Here is a 16,056-nt window from a genome sequence, read left to right on the forward strand (position 1 = left end):
TTATTTTTGTTTTAATCTTTGTTATTTGTATTTGTATAAGATTTATCCAGTTAAGTGTCATAGTTTTGGACATATTTTAATTCTACTGTATCGATATTTGGACTTACTTAACCCCTTAAATTAAGATCAAATTAGTGTAACTCTCAATATTTAGCAAGAAAGCTAAGAATACAAGAGAAATAAAATTTTAGTGAAAAAAATATTTTATTACTCAAGTGTTTATTATAAATGACTCACACAGATACATTCTAACTCTCACTCCTTATTTATAGTCATCCACCTCCGCAATTGATGGTTAGGACTAAATATAATCAATGGTCTAGATTGATCATCTAGAACCTTCGTTATAAATATCTATCCTACCACATTTCTCTAAATACTTCTAAATTATTCCATACTACTTTTCATACTTTTATATACATCCACACTCTTTCAGAATACTCTATGACATTCCAAAATCTTCTAGAATCTTTTAAGATATTCCGAGACTTTCTAGAACATTCTAAAACGTTTCGAAATCACCTAAAATATTCTCAAACACTCTAAAAAACTATACAAATACTGTTAAATCTAATTTTTTAAAATTTTCCGTGACACAAGTGTCGCTACTTGCTCTCAGTTTCTTCTTCTTCCTCTATTTTCCGTTCCTAGTTTTTTATTCATTAGTGTGCTCTTAGCGAGCCCAAGGAAAAGATATGGACAAACAATTGCCAACTCTTTTTTATTTTTCTTTCTGTATCTTTTTGGGACATATCCAACTACAAAGAAGTTATGACTATTGACTAAACAGTTATTGGGCCATTTTAGGTTAACCTGGCCCACATGCTTTTAAACTCCAAGTTTAAATATTATGTTATGTCACATAGCAAAACAAAAAAGAGTTTTTTATGGACAATCTAAGATTGAAAGATTGGATCCAAAAAAGGCTAAAAATATCAAAATTACTAAAAGCTTTAGATTCTTGACCAAAAAAAAAAAGCTTCAGATTGGTCATTCTACCAAAAAGAAAAGTAATTAACTAAGTACCTTGGAAACATCAAATTTCAGGCTGTAGAAACTAGAAACTGAAAAATCTTCGTAGAGAAACTCCCACGGCTTTCATGGCATGGGACCTCAATTGAATTAGATCAAGCTTATTTGAGTTCCTGATAGTATGATTCAGAAACCAACAATTCAATAAAACAATATTGTTTTTGGCATACAATAAAAAACTATTTTCAAGTTATAAAGAAACCAAAAAGATTATGATGGGGGTGGTTTGTCATTAAGCTAATTATCAATTATGCTGATGAACCAAAAAGATTATGATAATAAGAAACCAACAAGAAAAATTAAATTGTGGGACCAATTGAGGTATTACTCTTTATTTATTTTGCATTATGCTAAGAGCACTTAATGATTTTTAATAAAGAAAATTGATAAAATTGTGAAAGAATAAGAAAAGAAGAGAGGAAGAATATTATACTTTGTATTTTTTGATTGATTGAATTGAATTGTATTATGAAAGTAAAACTAATATATATAGAGCATTGGCCTAAGAAAGATAAACGCAAATAAAGATAAGATAAGAACAACTAAAGATAAGATAAGATAAAATAATAAAGACTAAACTTGTAATTAAATTTATGTATTATGTTGGACTGAATTTATATGTCACGAGACTTTTTTATTTATGTCATGGACTAAGGTAGAAAAGTAGTTTAATAAACATTTTGATTACGAAGTTAAAACTTTAAAATGTCCAATTGGGTATTGTTAAAGAAAAAGCTATGGAAGTTTCGAATTTAAATTACCTTGACTTAGCTTACCCTTTATTTAAAAGCGCATTTATTTGAAAATAATGCATTTTTTTCTTTTGGAATAAATAATATTAGAGCAATACTTTAAATTAATCTAAAACAATTAACCTTTATACCGGATAAATTAATCCCTAACAAAAAGGTTTAACAAAGTGACTATTTAATTCTTTTATAAAATTATACAAATTAACTTTTAACAAAATAAATAAACAGATTAATTAACCCCTTGATTTTTAAAAGTTTTATGCAATTTAATCTCTCAACCGTACTTATATTTTAAAAAAAAATATAAAAAACTTATTTGTCATTTTTTAAAATAAAATTAGAGACTAATATGTTCTTTAATTTTATTTTATTAAGAACTTTGTCTAATATATAAAAGATTAGGGATCCAATTTTTTTTTTAAAAACAATACTAATTTGTCTGATATAATAATTGACGGTATAAAGAATTTTACTAAATCACCAAATTAAATTCATATGTTTAGATGATTTTTTAATTGGTGAATTTAAAAGTGAATTACTTTTGATGATATATGACAATGTACGACTAGATGTTTATATAAAATTTATATTATCAGTATATGAAAATTAAGTTATAATAGTATTTGTTAAAATTCTTTTTAAAGTTTGAAATAATTATAAGAGAAATAAATATAATAATAATTAATTTTTAATTTTCCTATTTTTTAATGTTTAATATTATATTAAATTTTTTAATTTTAAAAATATAAACTAATTACTTTTATACAATATTTTCATAAGTTCTTTTAAAGTACTTCTGAATCCTAAGATTTGAAAATAAAAAACACAACTACATGAATTTTTTTTTTAACAAAGATAAGAGACTCGAACCCGCAACCTCTTAGTTGAGTATAGGAAGATTATGCCATTTAAGTTATAATTCATTGGCCACAACTACATGAACTTGTCAACCTATTAAACATAAAGTGTTATCTTATAATTTTAAAAGTATAAATATCTTTCGAATAAGTATTATCAGTTTCATCCTTAGTGTTTTGTTATATTTCGGCTTATCAACAAGCACTTTTTAGTTGTGTCCATTTTGAGTTTGACGACCATAACAAATGCAATGAACAATAATGTATCTATCCCCCACATGTGCAATAACGATGACAAAACATGATTTGATGTATCTATCCCCATTACAAGGTGCATCCTAGTGACTTACACAGGATAGGACACAATATAAATACACATAAATTTTTAATTATATAAAATATTTAAAATATTTTTTATTTTAATAAATAATAATATATATTATTTTTAAGCTTATTTCAAAAATATATTTAGATATACATTTTTTTATTAAGTGGGTCTAAGTGTATATAATTTTTTTTTATTTTTTATTAAGATGATTAAGAACAAAAAATATACGTATCAAACAAATGTTGTATCTAAAATATATTTAACACGTAAATGCAGTTAGCAAAGTGCCATATTTCATAGATCATTGCAAGATGAACGAACTGGGAATATTGCAGGAACTAAATAGCTAGGGACCAGAGAAAAGGAAAAGGAGTTGTTTCTGCATGGAAACATTTGCATTAATTGCATGGCTTATCATCTATAGTTCTTAATATGCGTATAACAAAACAACGGCTCAAGTGCTCAACTATCTCGATTACCTATATCTATATGTCGAAATATTTACAAACAAATAGAAATTAATCACGGTCTTTGATTATGAATACCTCAATCTTTTTTAAGAAAAGTAAATGCAAACAAGTTTCGCAGTGTACTATAAAGCTACCAAAGAAAGTTAACAATAATAATGGTTTGTTCTATATATGAGAATTGAAAGACTTTGATATCGTTGGTTAATTACCTTACCTTATGGAAGGAAATGTTTTTGAAGCGCTTCCTTCTATTGTAAATCCTTAATTGTATTTCATTCTTGTAACAATGTGACAATTTCTAATCTTGGGATTTGATGACTAATCTATCTCTTAATTTGATTAGCCTCTTTCATCTTCCACTATCCCAAAATGTGAAGCTTCAGTCTCAACACACCGAATCAATTAAGTCCCTTTTGTCCTTGTGACGTTATTGGAAGGTATATTGCATTTGTCTTTGTTTTCTTGTTTCTATTTCCGTTTCGGAAATCAACCAAAAACAAAATACATACTTGTTGATGTTTATGCCCTCATTTTTACAAACAAGTACTCTAACCGTTAAAATCTCAGCGAATTTAGGAATAAAATGATTCACATCCGATCAATTGGAAATTGGGTTTTGACTTTTGAGTTGCGATGACTTGGAGTTTAGCCGGTCCGGTTCGATTTTCAAAAGCGTACGATTTTTTTGGATTTAGTTATGCTAGATTAGATTAAAGTGTGGCTAGTTTTTTTAGTTTGTTGTTGTAGGTGCTACATATTCATCGGAGAAATCAAAATTAATTAAGTATTGGGCACTATTACTAAAAACAAATTTAAATCACATTAATTTTTTTTCTCACATATTTTTAGATAGATAATAATAATAATGAATACTATTTTCCTTTGTCAATAACACGCAGTAAAGAAAGCTTAACCACAAAAAAAAAAGAGAAGTAAATTTAGTGCGTAGCTTACTTGATGCTGTTAGAAGTTGTAATGATGTAAGCAATATTTGTGCCAAATAAGCCTCCATGAACCAGCACTCCACATATCTTTTCCTTTGTATCTCCTAATTAGTAATTAGTAATTGGTAATTAGTAATTACAATCAATCATAATATGCAATCTACAAAGTCAATGTTGTAGACAAACGATTGAGGCTACTAATAAAGTAATAAGTTCTTTCTAAACAATGTATGTTAATTAGTATGCCGAGGAAATTGGTAAAATAAGAAATTAGGAATCTAATTATCTTTGAATTAAGATCATAAAATTCATACATAAAATTATAAATTTAATGTGGTTAATTCTATTTTGTTACTTTACAATTTTTTTTACTTTGGATCATTTTTTTAGATGAATATTTCTATAAAGATATCTTCACATAAAAATAATATTGCAAATTGTTAGATAATTTAACATATTTTACTGAATCATCTAACAATTATAATATCATCTTTATATAAAATGTTTTTTATGAGAATATTCATATTCATTTTTTTTAATACAAGACATTCAAAATGTGTTAGTTATTGTATAGTTATTTTTATCAAAGTATTCATTTATGAAAAGTTTGTTTTATATGATGAACAGTAGATAATTTATATATGTTAAAATATAAAATATATATTAAAAATTAATTAACTAATATATTTATATATAAATATATAATAATTAATTTAGTAATATATTAAATTTGTTGAGAGAGAGAGAAAGAGATTTGACCAAGAAACATCTTGACAGCAAGCATGTAGGAAGAGTTCCTAATAGAACCAAGTTGAGGGTGAGGAAATCTGTAGCAATCACATAGAATGTATGAAGAAACAAAGGTGATGGGTGCAAAGAGCATGAGCAACAATGGACCTGCGATCCACCCTAACTGTGCCACTGCCCATGCTAGAGACAACACTCCTGCCCCTATTACACCTGTTATTATGTGTGACACTGCACTCCATACACTCCCTTCAAAATTTAATATTGATTGATATTAAATTATTAATTATATATGCTTTTTCGAGAAGAATGAATATATAGAAGAAGGTAGCAACACTTACCAGTTCTCTTTGAAGGTCCTCCTAAAACATCACCAGAACAAAAGCTTTGAATCAATGGAGATTCATCATCAATTGCTCCCTCCACCACCATTATTGTTTCTACAAATCCTTTAACCAAAAACGGAAAACCTTATTCAACTTAAATTAAATAGCCTATATATATATATATGGACCTATCAGCACTTTTATTATTATTATTTTTTCTTTTGGTCAGCATCTTTCCTTTTATTATAATGGGAATGATGTTGGATTTGAATTTTCAGGGGATGCGACTTTCTTGATGGAAATTCTCAATATATATGATAAAATAAGGTAGAAACTTAGGTGGAATCGACTTCACGTGAAGTTAATAATTGAGAACCGTTAGATAGTTTGACTGATTTGATTAAATTTTCGTCTAATAGCTCTCAGCTATCAACTTTATCTAAAGTTAACTACACCTGAGTTTCCACCTATGTTTTCTTCTAAGCAAAATGCAATAACTCATTGAGGATGAAAACGACCGAGGCTAACTGAAAAGAAAAAACAAACAAACAAAAAGAAAATATATATATATATATATATATATATATATATATATATATATATATATATATATATTCTTCATATCCCAAATTTTTTTTTTAAATTGTATAAGTTGAATTATTATTGAAGACTTGACCACTTTTAAATTTTAAAATGTGTGAGAACAACGGAGTATTTCAGCATTATAACTTCCACGCAAACGCTAGGAATGCAATTTTCTTCATTTCTCTCTCTTTGTGGTTCAAAGTACGCACGATAGAGAAATAGTTCATGGACAGTGCAATAAAAGCCAAAATTTTGGAACCTTCATTCGGCTCTTGCATGTTTTTCGGAAAGAAGTCACTACTCACTAGCAACTTGACATGCTTGAATTGAGTTAGTCTCAACTAAATCATATTTTCTAGCGAGAAGTCTTAGAAAACAAAAATTTTTAGCCAAAACAAAAATTTTTAGCCAAAACTTACTATTTTTCGCTTTATTTAATGTACCCATAAGGATGTTTATGGATCGAATTCAATTCACATATCTGTGATATTTATTCAAATCCAATCTGAAAATTAAGAATATTGATCTAATTCACAAGGTTTTTCGCATGCTAAAAAGTTTGGATTGTAGATTTTAAATAGATATCCACATATCTGTATATTTGCAAAAATAAATAAATAAATAAATAAATATTCTTCTTATGTTTTATTTCAATTAATAATTATTATATATTTTGTATTATTTTATTTTTATTATTTAAAAAAATATATTTAATAATATTTTAAGAGTAACATACTTAAAAGAGTGAAAAAAAGAAAATTTATTGATACTTTTTAATAAAAATAAAATTTTTAAAATATTTTTATATTTTATGGATATATTCGATATCTGATCCAATTTGATCCACCGCTAATCCGATCCGACAATTTTAGTGTGAATCGAATCGAGCATCCTACAATAAACAAATGATAAATAAAACAAATTTTCTAAAACCTAGGTTCTTGAAATGAACCCAAAAATCCAAACTCCACAAGAGTTGCGAAATGCAGACTCCCAATAGAAACCTCTAGTAAAATATCCTCACCATAAGTCCATAACTCAATTAAGTGAAACGTTTTTCTTCTTCGATGCATAGAGCTAAAACTCGAAGTTTTTTGTGAGATGGAACATTGCCGGTAAAGTTCAGAAAAGAAAATGCTTATGGTGTATGCTACCTTCATTTCTTAATTACTCCTGTACTTTCATATACTATGCATTTATTTAGTAAAACCAAAAGGTGGAAAGAGGAACTGAATTAACTCATTACATTTGCATCAGGTTTAACAGAACAAAAACCTTTACAACCTAATTTCCCAAACCACAAAAAAAAAAAGGAAGAAAAATAATACTAATAATAATCATAATAATAAGGTAATATAAAATGGAATTTATCTCGTTAGGGAACAGGCTGGTCTTCAGAATTGGAATCTACATGTACATAAAAACTAGCTGCTACTATCAGATAGCAAAGCACAAGCATTACCCCCTTGAAGTAATTTGCAGTTCCTTCCTGCAAAATCAATAATGATTTACCATGTGTCGTTGTAAGCTCCGAACATCATAACGATACGCCACATAAATAGTTTTATTTCTCTACATTGGTAGTGTCAAAAGAGTTTTCCACTGTCGTCCAATCAGATGCTTTCATTTATACAAATTTGACATAGTGGCTGTGAGTCAAAACTATGTGGCGATATATGATTGGACGTGTGTAAAACTTTTTTAGGCTGACAATGTTTACAAATTAAATTCTCTTGGAAGGAAGAAAATAACCTGTAACATGAAGGCAACAACTATAACAGTTAGAAATAGTGCTGCTGTCTCAAAAAGTTGAAAGTTCAGGTCCAATGGTTGCCCCATTATCCACCCCATAACAACACAAAATGGTATCTGCACAATTAAACAGAGAAAAACTTCAAGGAACCAAACAACATAAGAATATTCGAAATCATATTAATACAGAAATTCAACATCATAAGATCTTTCTCCAAATACCCTAATCCAAGTGCAAAACTTGCAGCATCTTCCACAAAACAGAAGCACACAAACACAGGCAAAAGTTTAGAGAAAGCAATGTATGTTTGCTACCCTGACAAACAATTCAACAATAATACTTACAACGAACATAGATATCTGTGTGGACGACCCTATCGCTACTCCCAAGGAGATGTCCTGAAAGGAGTAAAATTATAAAATTGAAAAGTTATATTAATGTTAGAGGAAGAGCAGAAGAAGTGAAGAAAGCTCACTAATTTATCTTTCATGGCAAACATGATAGCACTAGCATGTTCTGCTGCATTCCCCACCAGTGGAAGCAATATGACACTAATGAATGTTACAGGTATGTTCCATGAATTAGATGCTCCCTGTTACACAGTTGATCAAACAGAAATGTAAATTTCATAAAAAATTATAGAGAAAAGGACAAATAGGTCCCTGACCTTTTGTCTCGCGGACATTTTTGTTCCTGACCATTGAAAAACACTTTTAAGTCCCTGACTTTCACAAAATTTGGACGGATCAGTCCCTCCGTCCAAATGCCTCCGTCAGGGACTGATCCGTCCAAATGACTCCGTCAGGGACTGATCCGTCCAAGTTTTGTGAAGGTCAGGGACTTAAAAGTATTTTTCAATGGTCAGGGACAAAAATGTCCGCAGAGCAAAAGGTCAGGGACCTATTTGTCCTTTTCTCAAATTTCTAAAGAGAAAAGTACTGAAAATTTTCATTCATTTAAATACTTGGTATCTAAGAAAAGTCATTTTCTTGTAAAATATTCTCAAGACAAAATGACATTTCAATTAAAATCAAATCAAGCATTTAGAGTGATTTGAATGGATTAAGGACAACTCAAGTTTAAAATAGAGAAAAAGATTTTACTTCAAAAACATCAAACCTATGAATGGCAATGCAATGGCATCATATGCTAACAAACATGCATACATAAAACATGATATGCTAAGTAATGATTATATTATCTTCCTTTTTTTTTTCTTTGACAAGGAAGTAATAATTATATTTCAATCAAACATATAAACTCAAATGAGAATCTACTTGAGTTTCTCTACCTCTGAAAGGGTATGAGTGTTATATTTCGGGTAGCAATAAAAAAGAAACACAAGAACCTCAAACAGATAAATGCTATGTGAAAGAGGAACATGAAACATTATCCACCTCTATAGCGCCAACCAAATATTCGGAAAGAATTGATATCCAAGCAGTCATAACCGAAAGCCAGATTATTGATTCCCATTTAGAAATTTCAGGAGATTCATCGTCAGTTGAGTTGTCGCCTGTCTCTCTCTCTTCCTAAATTGGTTAGCCAAGATGTTATTATGTCAGTACAAGAAGCAAAACCCAGCCAAGCCATGACTTGTATCCCAATAATGAACATTGAACATATTACAAAAGCTCTTGGTGAGTGCAGAAGATTTAAGAAAATCGCAAAACTGAAAAATCTCTTTACTTGTACAAGTAAGTGATGGGGGGAAAAAAAATCCTAGCTAGCCAATCATCCACAGGTTTCTTTGGTCTTTCAGATATTAATATCCCTGGAAAACCTGGATGAAAACTTCTCCAAAATAATTCCTCAGGAATAAAAACATGAACCAAACTTAAAAATCTTGGTGTGAATTTTAATCCCTAAGGGGATCAGAAATGGCAGACATATCTATTGGGACATATTACAAATAGTGTGAAAAATTGATAAACGGAGACAGTTATTTTGAACAAATCAAATTCTACTAGTCTGCAACATATATATAGACTCTGCTAATCTGCATTCTGTTCAAGATATATATTATTATCCTAAATAGTCCCTGTCTCATAATCCCGTACTTTAATTCAAACAAATCTACCACATGGCACTCCATTAGCATATACTGTACATGCACATATAATAGAGTGACCGAGGAAGCAAAAGCCAAACAATTCTACCAACCTCGTTCGCAGAGATATAGAGACCACTTTGACTTCTCAACTGGAAAAATAAGTATGCAGCATAGGCCACAAGCATGACACAGCTGCTGAATCTTGAAAGCGCCAGTTCTGACTTCCCAAAATGCACCTCAGTTCGTGTATAATGAAGAACAGCTGGAAAAAGTAGGCCCATAACTGCCATAAGCAGCAATCCTGAATTCACCGTAGCAGCTGCCTGAATGCTAATTTGAATCAGCTACAGTTTTTTTTTTTTTATGAAATGAAAATCGGGAAGAAAATCAAAGAGGCAGACAGTTAACATGTCTACCTTGTTAAATACTTGTTCCTTCTTGCTGAAAACAATACCACCACTTAAGAATGCACATCCAAGCACAAGCAACATGTTTGACAAAATTGAACCCAGCAGCGAGAGCTGGACTACTCGTGTCAATCCACTTTTCAGAGCATATAACGAGATTATTAATTCTGTTGCATTTCCAAATGTAGCATTTAAAAGACCCCCAACTGCAAGATAAAATGGAATAAGTGGGAAATAAAATACCACAACTTAGATATCACAGAGAGAAAATAAATGCACATTGTATGATTAAAGTGAATAACAGGAATCAGTACTTTCAAATGTAATATACCATTTAAATCAAGATTAAGAGAGACTTGTCCTAATAATTATTCCCTATGTTACAAAATATCTGCCAAAAAACTTTGGAAACTTGTTACATTAATAGTTCAAGGTATCTAGATATAATTTGTATCAAGATTAAGTTATGAATGTTTCATAATTTTATTGCATAGTGCAGTTTTAAGTTATTTCAGCATCAAAACTGGGTTGATTTTAGAAGAAGATCAAAGGTAAAATGTTATTTATCGGAACTGTTTACAAAATTGCATACCTGTATCTCCAGTGTAAAATGCAAGTTGCCTATATAAGACCAAGAAAAGCATATCATTAGCAACCATAAAAAGTAAAAAAATTTAAGAAAAACTTCAGAAAAAAAGAGCACAATATAATATTACTCTGTGGCATAACCGAGCCGCTCTGCCAAAGGCATTATCCCCAGTAAACTAAGACCGAAGACCCAGCCCTGCAATTGACCTAAACAAATCAATATTTGATATTTACCCAAAAATGCAGGTAAGTAAAGAATTTAGTGAACTACAGCTCACATGATGACCAGTCAATTTCTGAACAAGAATCGCAAGAGGCCCAAAAGGCATAAGCAAGTTGAGTCTGTTCGAGAAAACCACAAGCCGTATGCTCCTGTAAATAATGCCCCCCAATGTTTCGCTGCGAACAGTGAGCGATTCTCCGGGATGTGATCCACGTGCAGCCATAGTAGATTCTGGCTGGTGATAAGCTATTTCAGGGCTAAAAGGAACTTGATCCTCAAACTTGTTTGTTGGTCTTCCATTCGAAGAATTCATCTGGTACTCGGACAATGTATCATCAAGTTTTAGATCGATTATCGAAAGAATGTTGCATATGAACACTAAGTTTGTGAGCAAAGAAGTTCCAGTAGCACACTAGTTTGGAATTCTGAACTTGACTTTTGAAAAACATTTTACTAATAATAGAAAAAGGAAAAAGAAAAGAAAAGAAAAAAGATGACTAAATCTATGTTGCTTTTGGCACTTGAATCATTGTACTATAAAAGCCATCATTTTCCTAATGATGAACATTGCAGATCTCCCACATTGTTTTATGCAACTCACATTAAAAAAAAAAAAAGGTACAAATCCAAAAATCTTACTGTATCTAACACAAAAAAAATATTACCCCGTATTCATATAAAATATATCCACAAAATTAAGTTTTCTTTCATTTTCTATTTTGGGGAAAAAATTACAATCCCAATTCCTAAAAATAAGAAAAGGAATCAAAGGCGTAATCAGAATGAATTAAAGAACACACCTTGCGAGTCTCAGGCAAGTCATCTGAAAATCCGGATGTACTGCAATGCGGAGACTGAAAATTAGAGAAAGAGACCAAAAAAAAATTGTAATTGACCAAAAAAAATTAGTTTTTTTTTTCCCTTTCTAAAAAAATACACTAAGAAAAAGGTCAAATAAAATAATAATAAGGAAATTTGATGTACCCAGATCTTACTTCAGTGTTGGTTGTTTCACTTCAACTCGAGATTCCATGTATTCCACAACATACGAAGTGATTGTTTTGGAATTTCTTTTTCTTTTTCTTTTTTTGGGAGAGAGAAAGAGTTGAACGGTGAAGCAGTTCGGTTTCAGTTTCAGTGTGTGTGTGTGTGTGTGTTTTTTTTTTGTGGGTTCGTTAAAGAATTTGGAGAGAGTTCATTTCTCTTTGTTGCAGCCGTTTATCGAATATCTTCTCTTTTTTTTCTTTTTTTGTTCTTCTCGTCTTGTTTGATTTGGAAGAACGAATACACGTTTCTCACATTGAAGTAAACGCTATCATACTTTCCTAAAAACGGAAATCAAATTTAGGATGCTGAAACTTATATGCTTCTTGTTAATTTTCAATTAATTTACATTAATTAAATGTTTAATTTAGTTATCTTGAAATTGTATGTTAAATATTTTATAAATTTAATTTTAATAAAATAAAAAAATACATATGACCGTCTAAATAAAAATATAGAACGAATGCTAATGTATTTTAAAATAAGTAAAAAATATATAATTTTTGAATTTTTAAATTTAAATTTTGAATTTAAATTTTAAATTTTAAATCTTAAATTATAAATACTAAATTATAAATTATAAATTTTATATTCTAATTCTTATACCTTAAGTACTAGATTCTATATTCTAAATCTAAGTTATTAATACAAAATATAGTAAATAAAATATTAAAATTTATTTAATTGACAAATTTTTAGTAAATTTTACTAATGAAAGTTTTATTAAAATTTGTGTGTTGATGTGTGATGTGTCTATGTTAATGTTAGTATTCGTACATTATAAATTATTGACTGATGAATTATTATATGTACAAAAAATTTGAATTTTTGATATTTATTTAAATAAGTGAAGGAATTATTTTTTTTGTTTTTTTATGGTATCTCTCAATTTAACAGGTTGAAGATTAATTTTCTATAATATTAAATTTCATTTAAGGGTTTGTCGTTGACCAATAACAAAGAAACTATTTGATAAACTTAAATTGATTACATGCTTAACATTTTATTTTTGGTATTTACGTGCTTTTTTTTTGACATTGTATTTACATGCTTAGCATAATTAAGTAGATTTTGCTCAAATCCACTGGCCCATCCCCAAATTCCAACAACCAAATAACACCCAAACACGAACAACCAAATACAGGAAACAAAAAGTCAAACAATGCAAATCGACAAAGCCCATATAAAAGAAACACTGTTCCACTTTTTTTTTTTTGTCACTGTACTGTTTCACTTCTTTCCCACTTCCGAAGTTTCAATCAAGACCAATGGATTGGGGACATAAAAACCGAAGGTTATGCAAAGATTGAATTTTTCTTTTCAAGTTATACCATAACATACATGTGGCGGGAATTCGACTATGTTTTTATATTGGTTGTAAAAAATCTAACATAATTTTTCTCCTTTATCTGAACTTAGAACCGGTTATGTATCGCAAGTGTAATCTAGACGGAGAAAATTCTAATATAGAGGTGAAGATTGGAGAAAACATCCTACGAAAAGTTAAAAGTTTTAAGTATCTTGGGTGTATCATACAGGATAATGGAGAGATTGAATATGATGTAAATCATAGGATCCAAGCAGGTTGGTCAAAATGGTGGAGTGCACCTGGTTTTATATGCGACAAAAGTGTTTTTAAAACTTAAAGGTAAATTCTATCACACTGCTATAAGACCGGCTATACTTTATGGTACGGAGTGTTGGGCGTAGGGGTGTCCACGGATCGGATCGGATCGGATATGGCCAAAAATTCGATCCGATCCGCACAATTTTCATCGGATCGGATCGGATATGATATCCGCACTTTTTAGTGCCGGATCCGATCCGCACATTTGCGAATCGGATCGGATCGGATATCGGATATATTCGCATAATTAAACCTTCTCTTTTTAATCATATTTCTATGTAAAAGAATTCGATAAAAATATTTCTTTCATACTTTTAAACTTATTTATTCCTAAAATATTTTTAATCAAACTCTCTCTAAATAACAAAAATAAAATAATACAATATATGAATAATAATTACTAACTAAAACATACAAGCAAGTAAATATAATACCAAACATATATTTATTTATTTATTTTTTAATTATTATAGTGCGAATCTCCGGATCCGCGGATCGGATACGCGGATGTAGAGCAGATATCCGCGATCCGATCCGCAAAGGGTACGGATCGTATCCGATCCGATCAATTTGCGGATCGGATCGTATCCGCAATTTTCGGATCGGATGCGGATATTTACCGCGGATCTGCGGATACGATCCGATCCATGGACACCCCTAGTTGGGCGTTCAAAGGGGAGCACAAACATAAGTTGAGTATGGCAGAAATGAAGATATTAAGATGGATGAGTAGTCATACGCGATTGGATAAAATAAGTAACGAAGATATAAGGGAGAGAGTTGGAGTAGCACCTATTGTGGAAAAGATGGTAGAATTGCATCTCAGATGGTTTGGACATGTGAGAAGAAGACCGACAGAACATTCAGTCAGGAGGGTGGATGAGATGGAAAATGGACAAGGAGTGAAAGACAGAGGAAGACCTAAGAAGACCATCCATGAGGTGGTCAAACGAGATCTACATGTAAACTGTTAGAAACAAGAGACTGAGAGAATAATATGAAAAGTGTATTATTGAGTTGTGATGAAAAGTACAATATACAAGAGGTATTTATAGGTGCTAAATGAATCAGAGTAATAAAGGCATAGAATCCTATAATTAATATACAGATATACTACATAAATATAGACGATACTAATTGATCCTAATTGATGCTAATGATTCTCTAACATCCCCCCTCAAACTCAAGTGGGAGCTAAGGATACCAACTTGAGTTTGGATAACAAAGTCCGGAAACGAGTCGGGTGATGAGCTTTCGTGAAGATATCAGCAGTCTGAGCTAGTGTTCCAACAGCAATGAGACGAATAGCATCAATAAGGATACGTTGCCGAACAAAGTGACAATCAAGCTCAATGTGTTTGGTGCGTTCATGAAAGACATCATTATGGGCGATCTGAATAGCACTGCGATTATCACAAAAAACATCAGTAGGGGACGACTGAGGAGCACCCAAATCTTCGAGAAGCCAACGAACCGAGACAACTTCAGCAGTGGTGTCAGCGAGGGCACGGTACTCAGCTTCTGTGCTTGAGCGAGCAGTGAACGTTTGCTTCTTAGCACGCCAAGAAATGAGAGCGTCGCCAAGAAACAAACAGTAACCAGTAGTAGAACGACGATCAGTGGGATCACCAGCCCAATCAGCATCGGAGTAAGCCTGAAGAGATAAAGAGGAATGGGCAGAAAAATAAAGACCATGAAAGAGAGTGCCTTTGATGTAGCGAAGAATGCGTAGAACTGCCGCATAGTGAGTAGTACGAGGAGCTGACAAGAACTGGCTAAGTACATGAACCGGATAGGCGATGTCTGGACGGGTGACAGTCAAGTAGACCAGACCGCCAACTAACTGTCGATAGAGAGTCGGATTATCCAAAACAGTGCCATCCATAGGGGTAAATCGAACATTAGGCTCAAGAAGAGTAGACTCAGTGCGACTATCTGTAATCCCAGCACGAGCAAGAAGATCTGAAGCATACTTAGCCTGAGAGAGATAGATGCCATCATCGGTGGAGATGACCTCGAGACCAAGAAAATAGCTGAGAGAACCAAGATCTTTCATCTCAAAGGTACGGTGAAGTGAGGCCTTGAGAGCAGAGATACCATCAACATCATCCCCAGTGATTATCATGTCATCAACATACAAAAGTAGAAGAACAACTCCACGTTCGCTTTTACGAATGAAGAGCACATTCTCATGAGGGCTAGAAGTAAAACCAAGACTGCATATGGTAGTGCTGAACTTGTCAAACCATTCACGAGGAGCTTGCTTAAGTCCATAAAGTGCCTTGCGAAGGAGACAAACCTTATCAGAAGGACAAGGATA

General features: G+C 31.3%; 2 protein-coding genes across 5 annotated transcripts; both read right to left on the minus strand.

Moving 5' to 3' along the window:
• Nucleotides 1-1,022: 1,022 nt before the first annotated feature.
• On the minus strand, nucleotides 1,023-5,597 carry LOC112720087 (probable amino acid permease 7). Its single transcript, XM_025770903.2, has 4 exons — nucleotides 5,472-5,597; nucleotides 5,143-5,379; nucleotides 4,394-4,487; nucleotides 1,023-1,145 (listed from the first exon to the last, which is right to left on the minus strand). The coding sequence occupies exons 1-4, from the start codon at nucleotides 5,560-5,562 to the stop codon at nucleotides 1,058-1,060; spliced, it is 510 nt and encodes a 169-aa protein (XP_025626688.2). The 5' UTR covers nucleotides 5,563-5,597; the 3' UTR covers nucleotides 1,023-1,057.
• A 1,623-nt stretch (nucleotides 5,598-7,220) lies between these two features.
• Nucleotides 7,221-12,399, minus strand: LOC112720086 (vacuolar cation/proton exchanger 5). Of its 4 annotated transcripts, none has more exons than XM_025770899.3 (12): nucleotides 12,061-12,399; nucleotides 11,866-11,919; nucleotides 11,121-11,378; nucleotides 10,971-11,038; nucleotides 10,847-10,875; nucleotides 10,264-10,460; nucleotides 9,958-10,170; nucleotides 9,192-9,326; nucleotides 8,270-8,386; nucleotides 8,139-8,192; nucleotides 7,794-7,910; nucleotides 7,221-7,530 (listed from the first exon to the last, which is right to left on the minus strand). In XM_025770899.3, the coding sequence occupies exons 3-12, from the start codon at nucleotides 11,376-11,378 to the stop codon at nucleotides 7,417-7,419; spliced, it is 1,302 nt and encodes a 433-aa protein (XP_025626684.1). In that variant the 5' UTR covers nucleotides 11,866-11,919; nucleotides 12,061-12,399; the 3' UTR covers nucleotides 7,221-7,416. The 4 variants fall into 4 exon arrangements, with proteins under 4 accessions (XP_025626684.1, XP_025626683.1, XP_025626685.1 ...); XM_025770898.3 differs by having other exon boundaries at nucleotides 11,866-11,905; nucleotides 12,061-12,398; XM_025770900.3 differs by having other exon boundaries at nucleotides 12,050-12,398.
• Nucleotides 12,400-16,056: the final 3,657 nt, after the last annotated feature.

This window comes from Arachis hypogaea, chromosome 11 (assembly GCF_003086295.3).
Source record: "Arachis hypogaea cultivar Tifrunner chromosome 11, arahy.Tifrunner.gnm2.J5K5, whole genome shotgun sequence".
In the NCBI taxonomy this organism is placed as follows: Eukaryota; Viridiplantae; Streptophyta; class Magnoliopsida; order Fabales; family Fabaceae; genus Arachis; species Arachis hypogaea.

What these genes read in the sequence shown, in the direction of transcription:
- LOC112720087 (XM_025770903.2), bottom strand. Translation starts at nt 5,562, where the DNA reads ATGGTGGTGGAGGGAGCAATTGATGATGAATCTCCATTGATTCAAAGC. An exon ending in AGGACCTTCAAAGAGAACTG is followed by an intron (nt 5,380 to 5,471) that starts GTAAGTGTTGCT and finishes TAAATTTTGAAG; the next exon opens with GGAGTGTATGGAGTGCAGTG. An exon ending in TGCTGTCAAGATGTTTCTTG is followed by an intron (nt 4,488 to 5,142) that starts GTCAAATCTCTT and finishes ATTACTAATTAG; the next exon opens with GAGATACAAAGGAAAAGATA.
- LOC112720086 (XM_025770898.3), bottom strand. Translation starts at nt 12,098, where the DNA reads ATGGAATCTCGAGTTGAAGTGAAACAACCAACACTGAA. An exon ending in GTGAAACAACCAACACTGAA is followed by an intron (nt 11,906 to 12,060) that starts GTAAGATCTGGG and finishes TCCGCATTGCAG; the next exon opens with TACATCCGGATTTTCAGATG. An exon ending in TCTATATCTCTGCGAACGAG is followed by an intron (nt 9,327 to 9,957) that starts GTTGGTAGAATT and finishes TAACCAATTTAG; the next exon opens with GAAGAGAGAGAGACAGGCGA.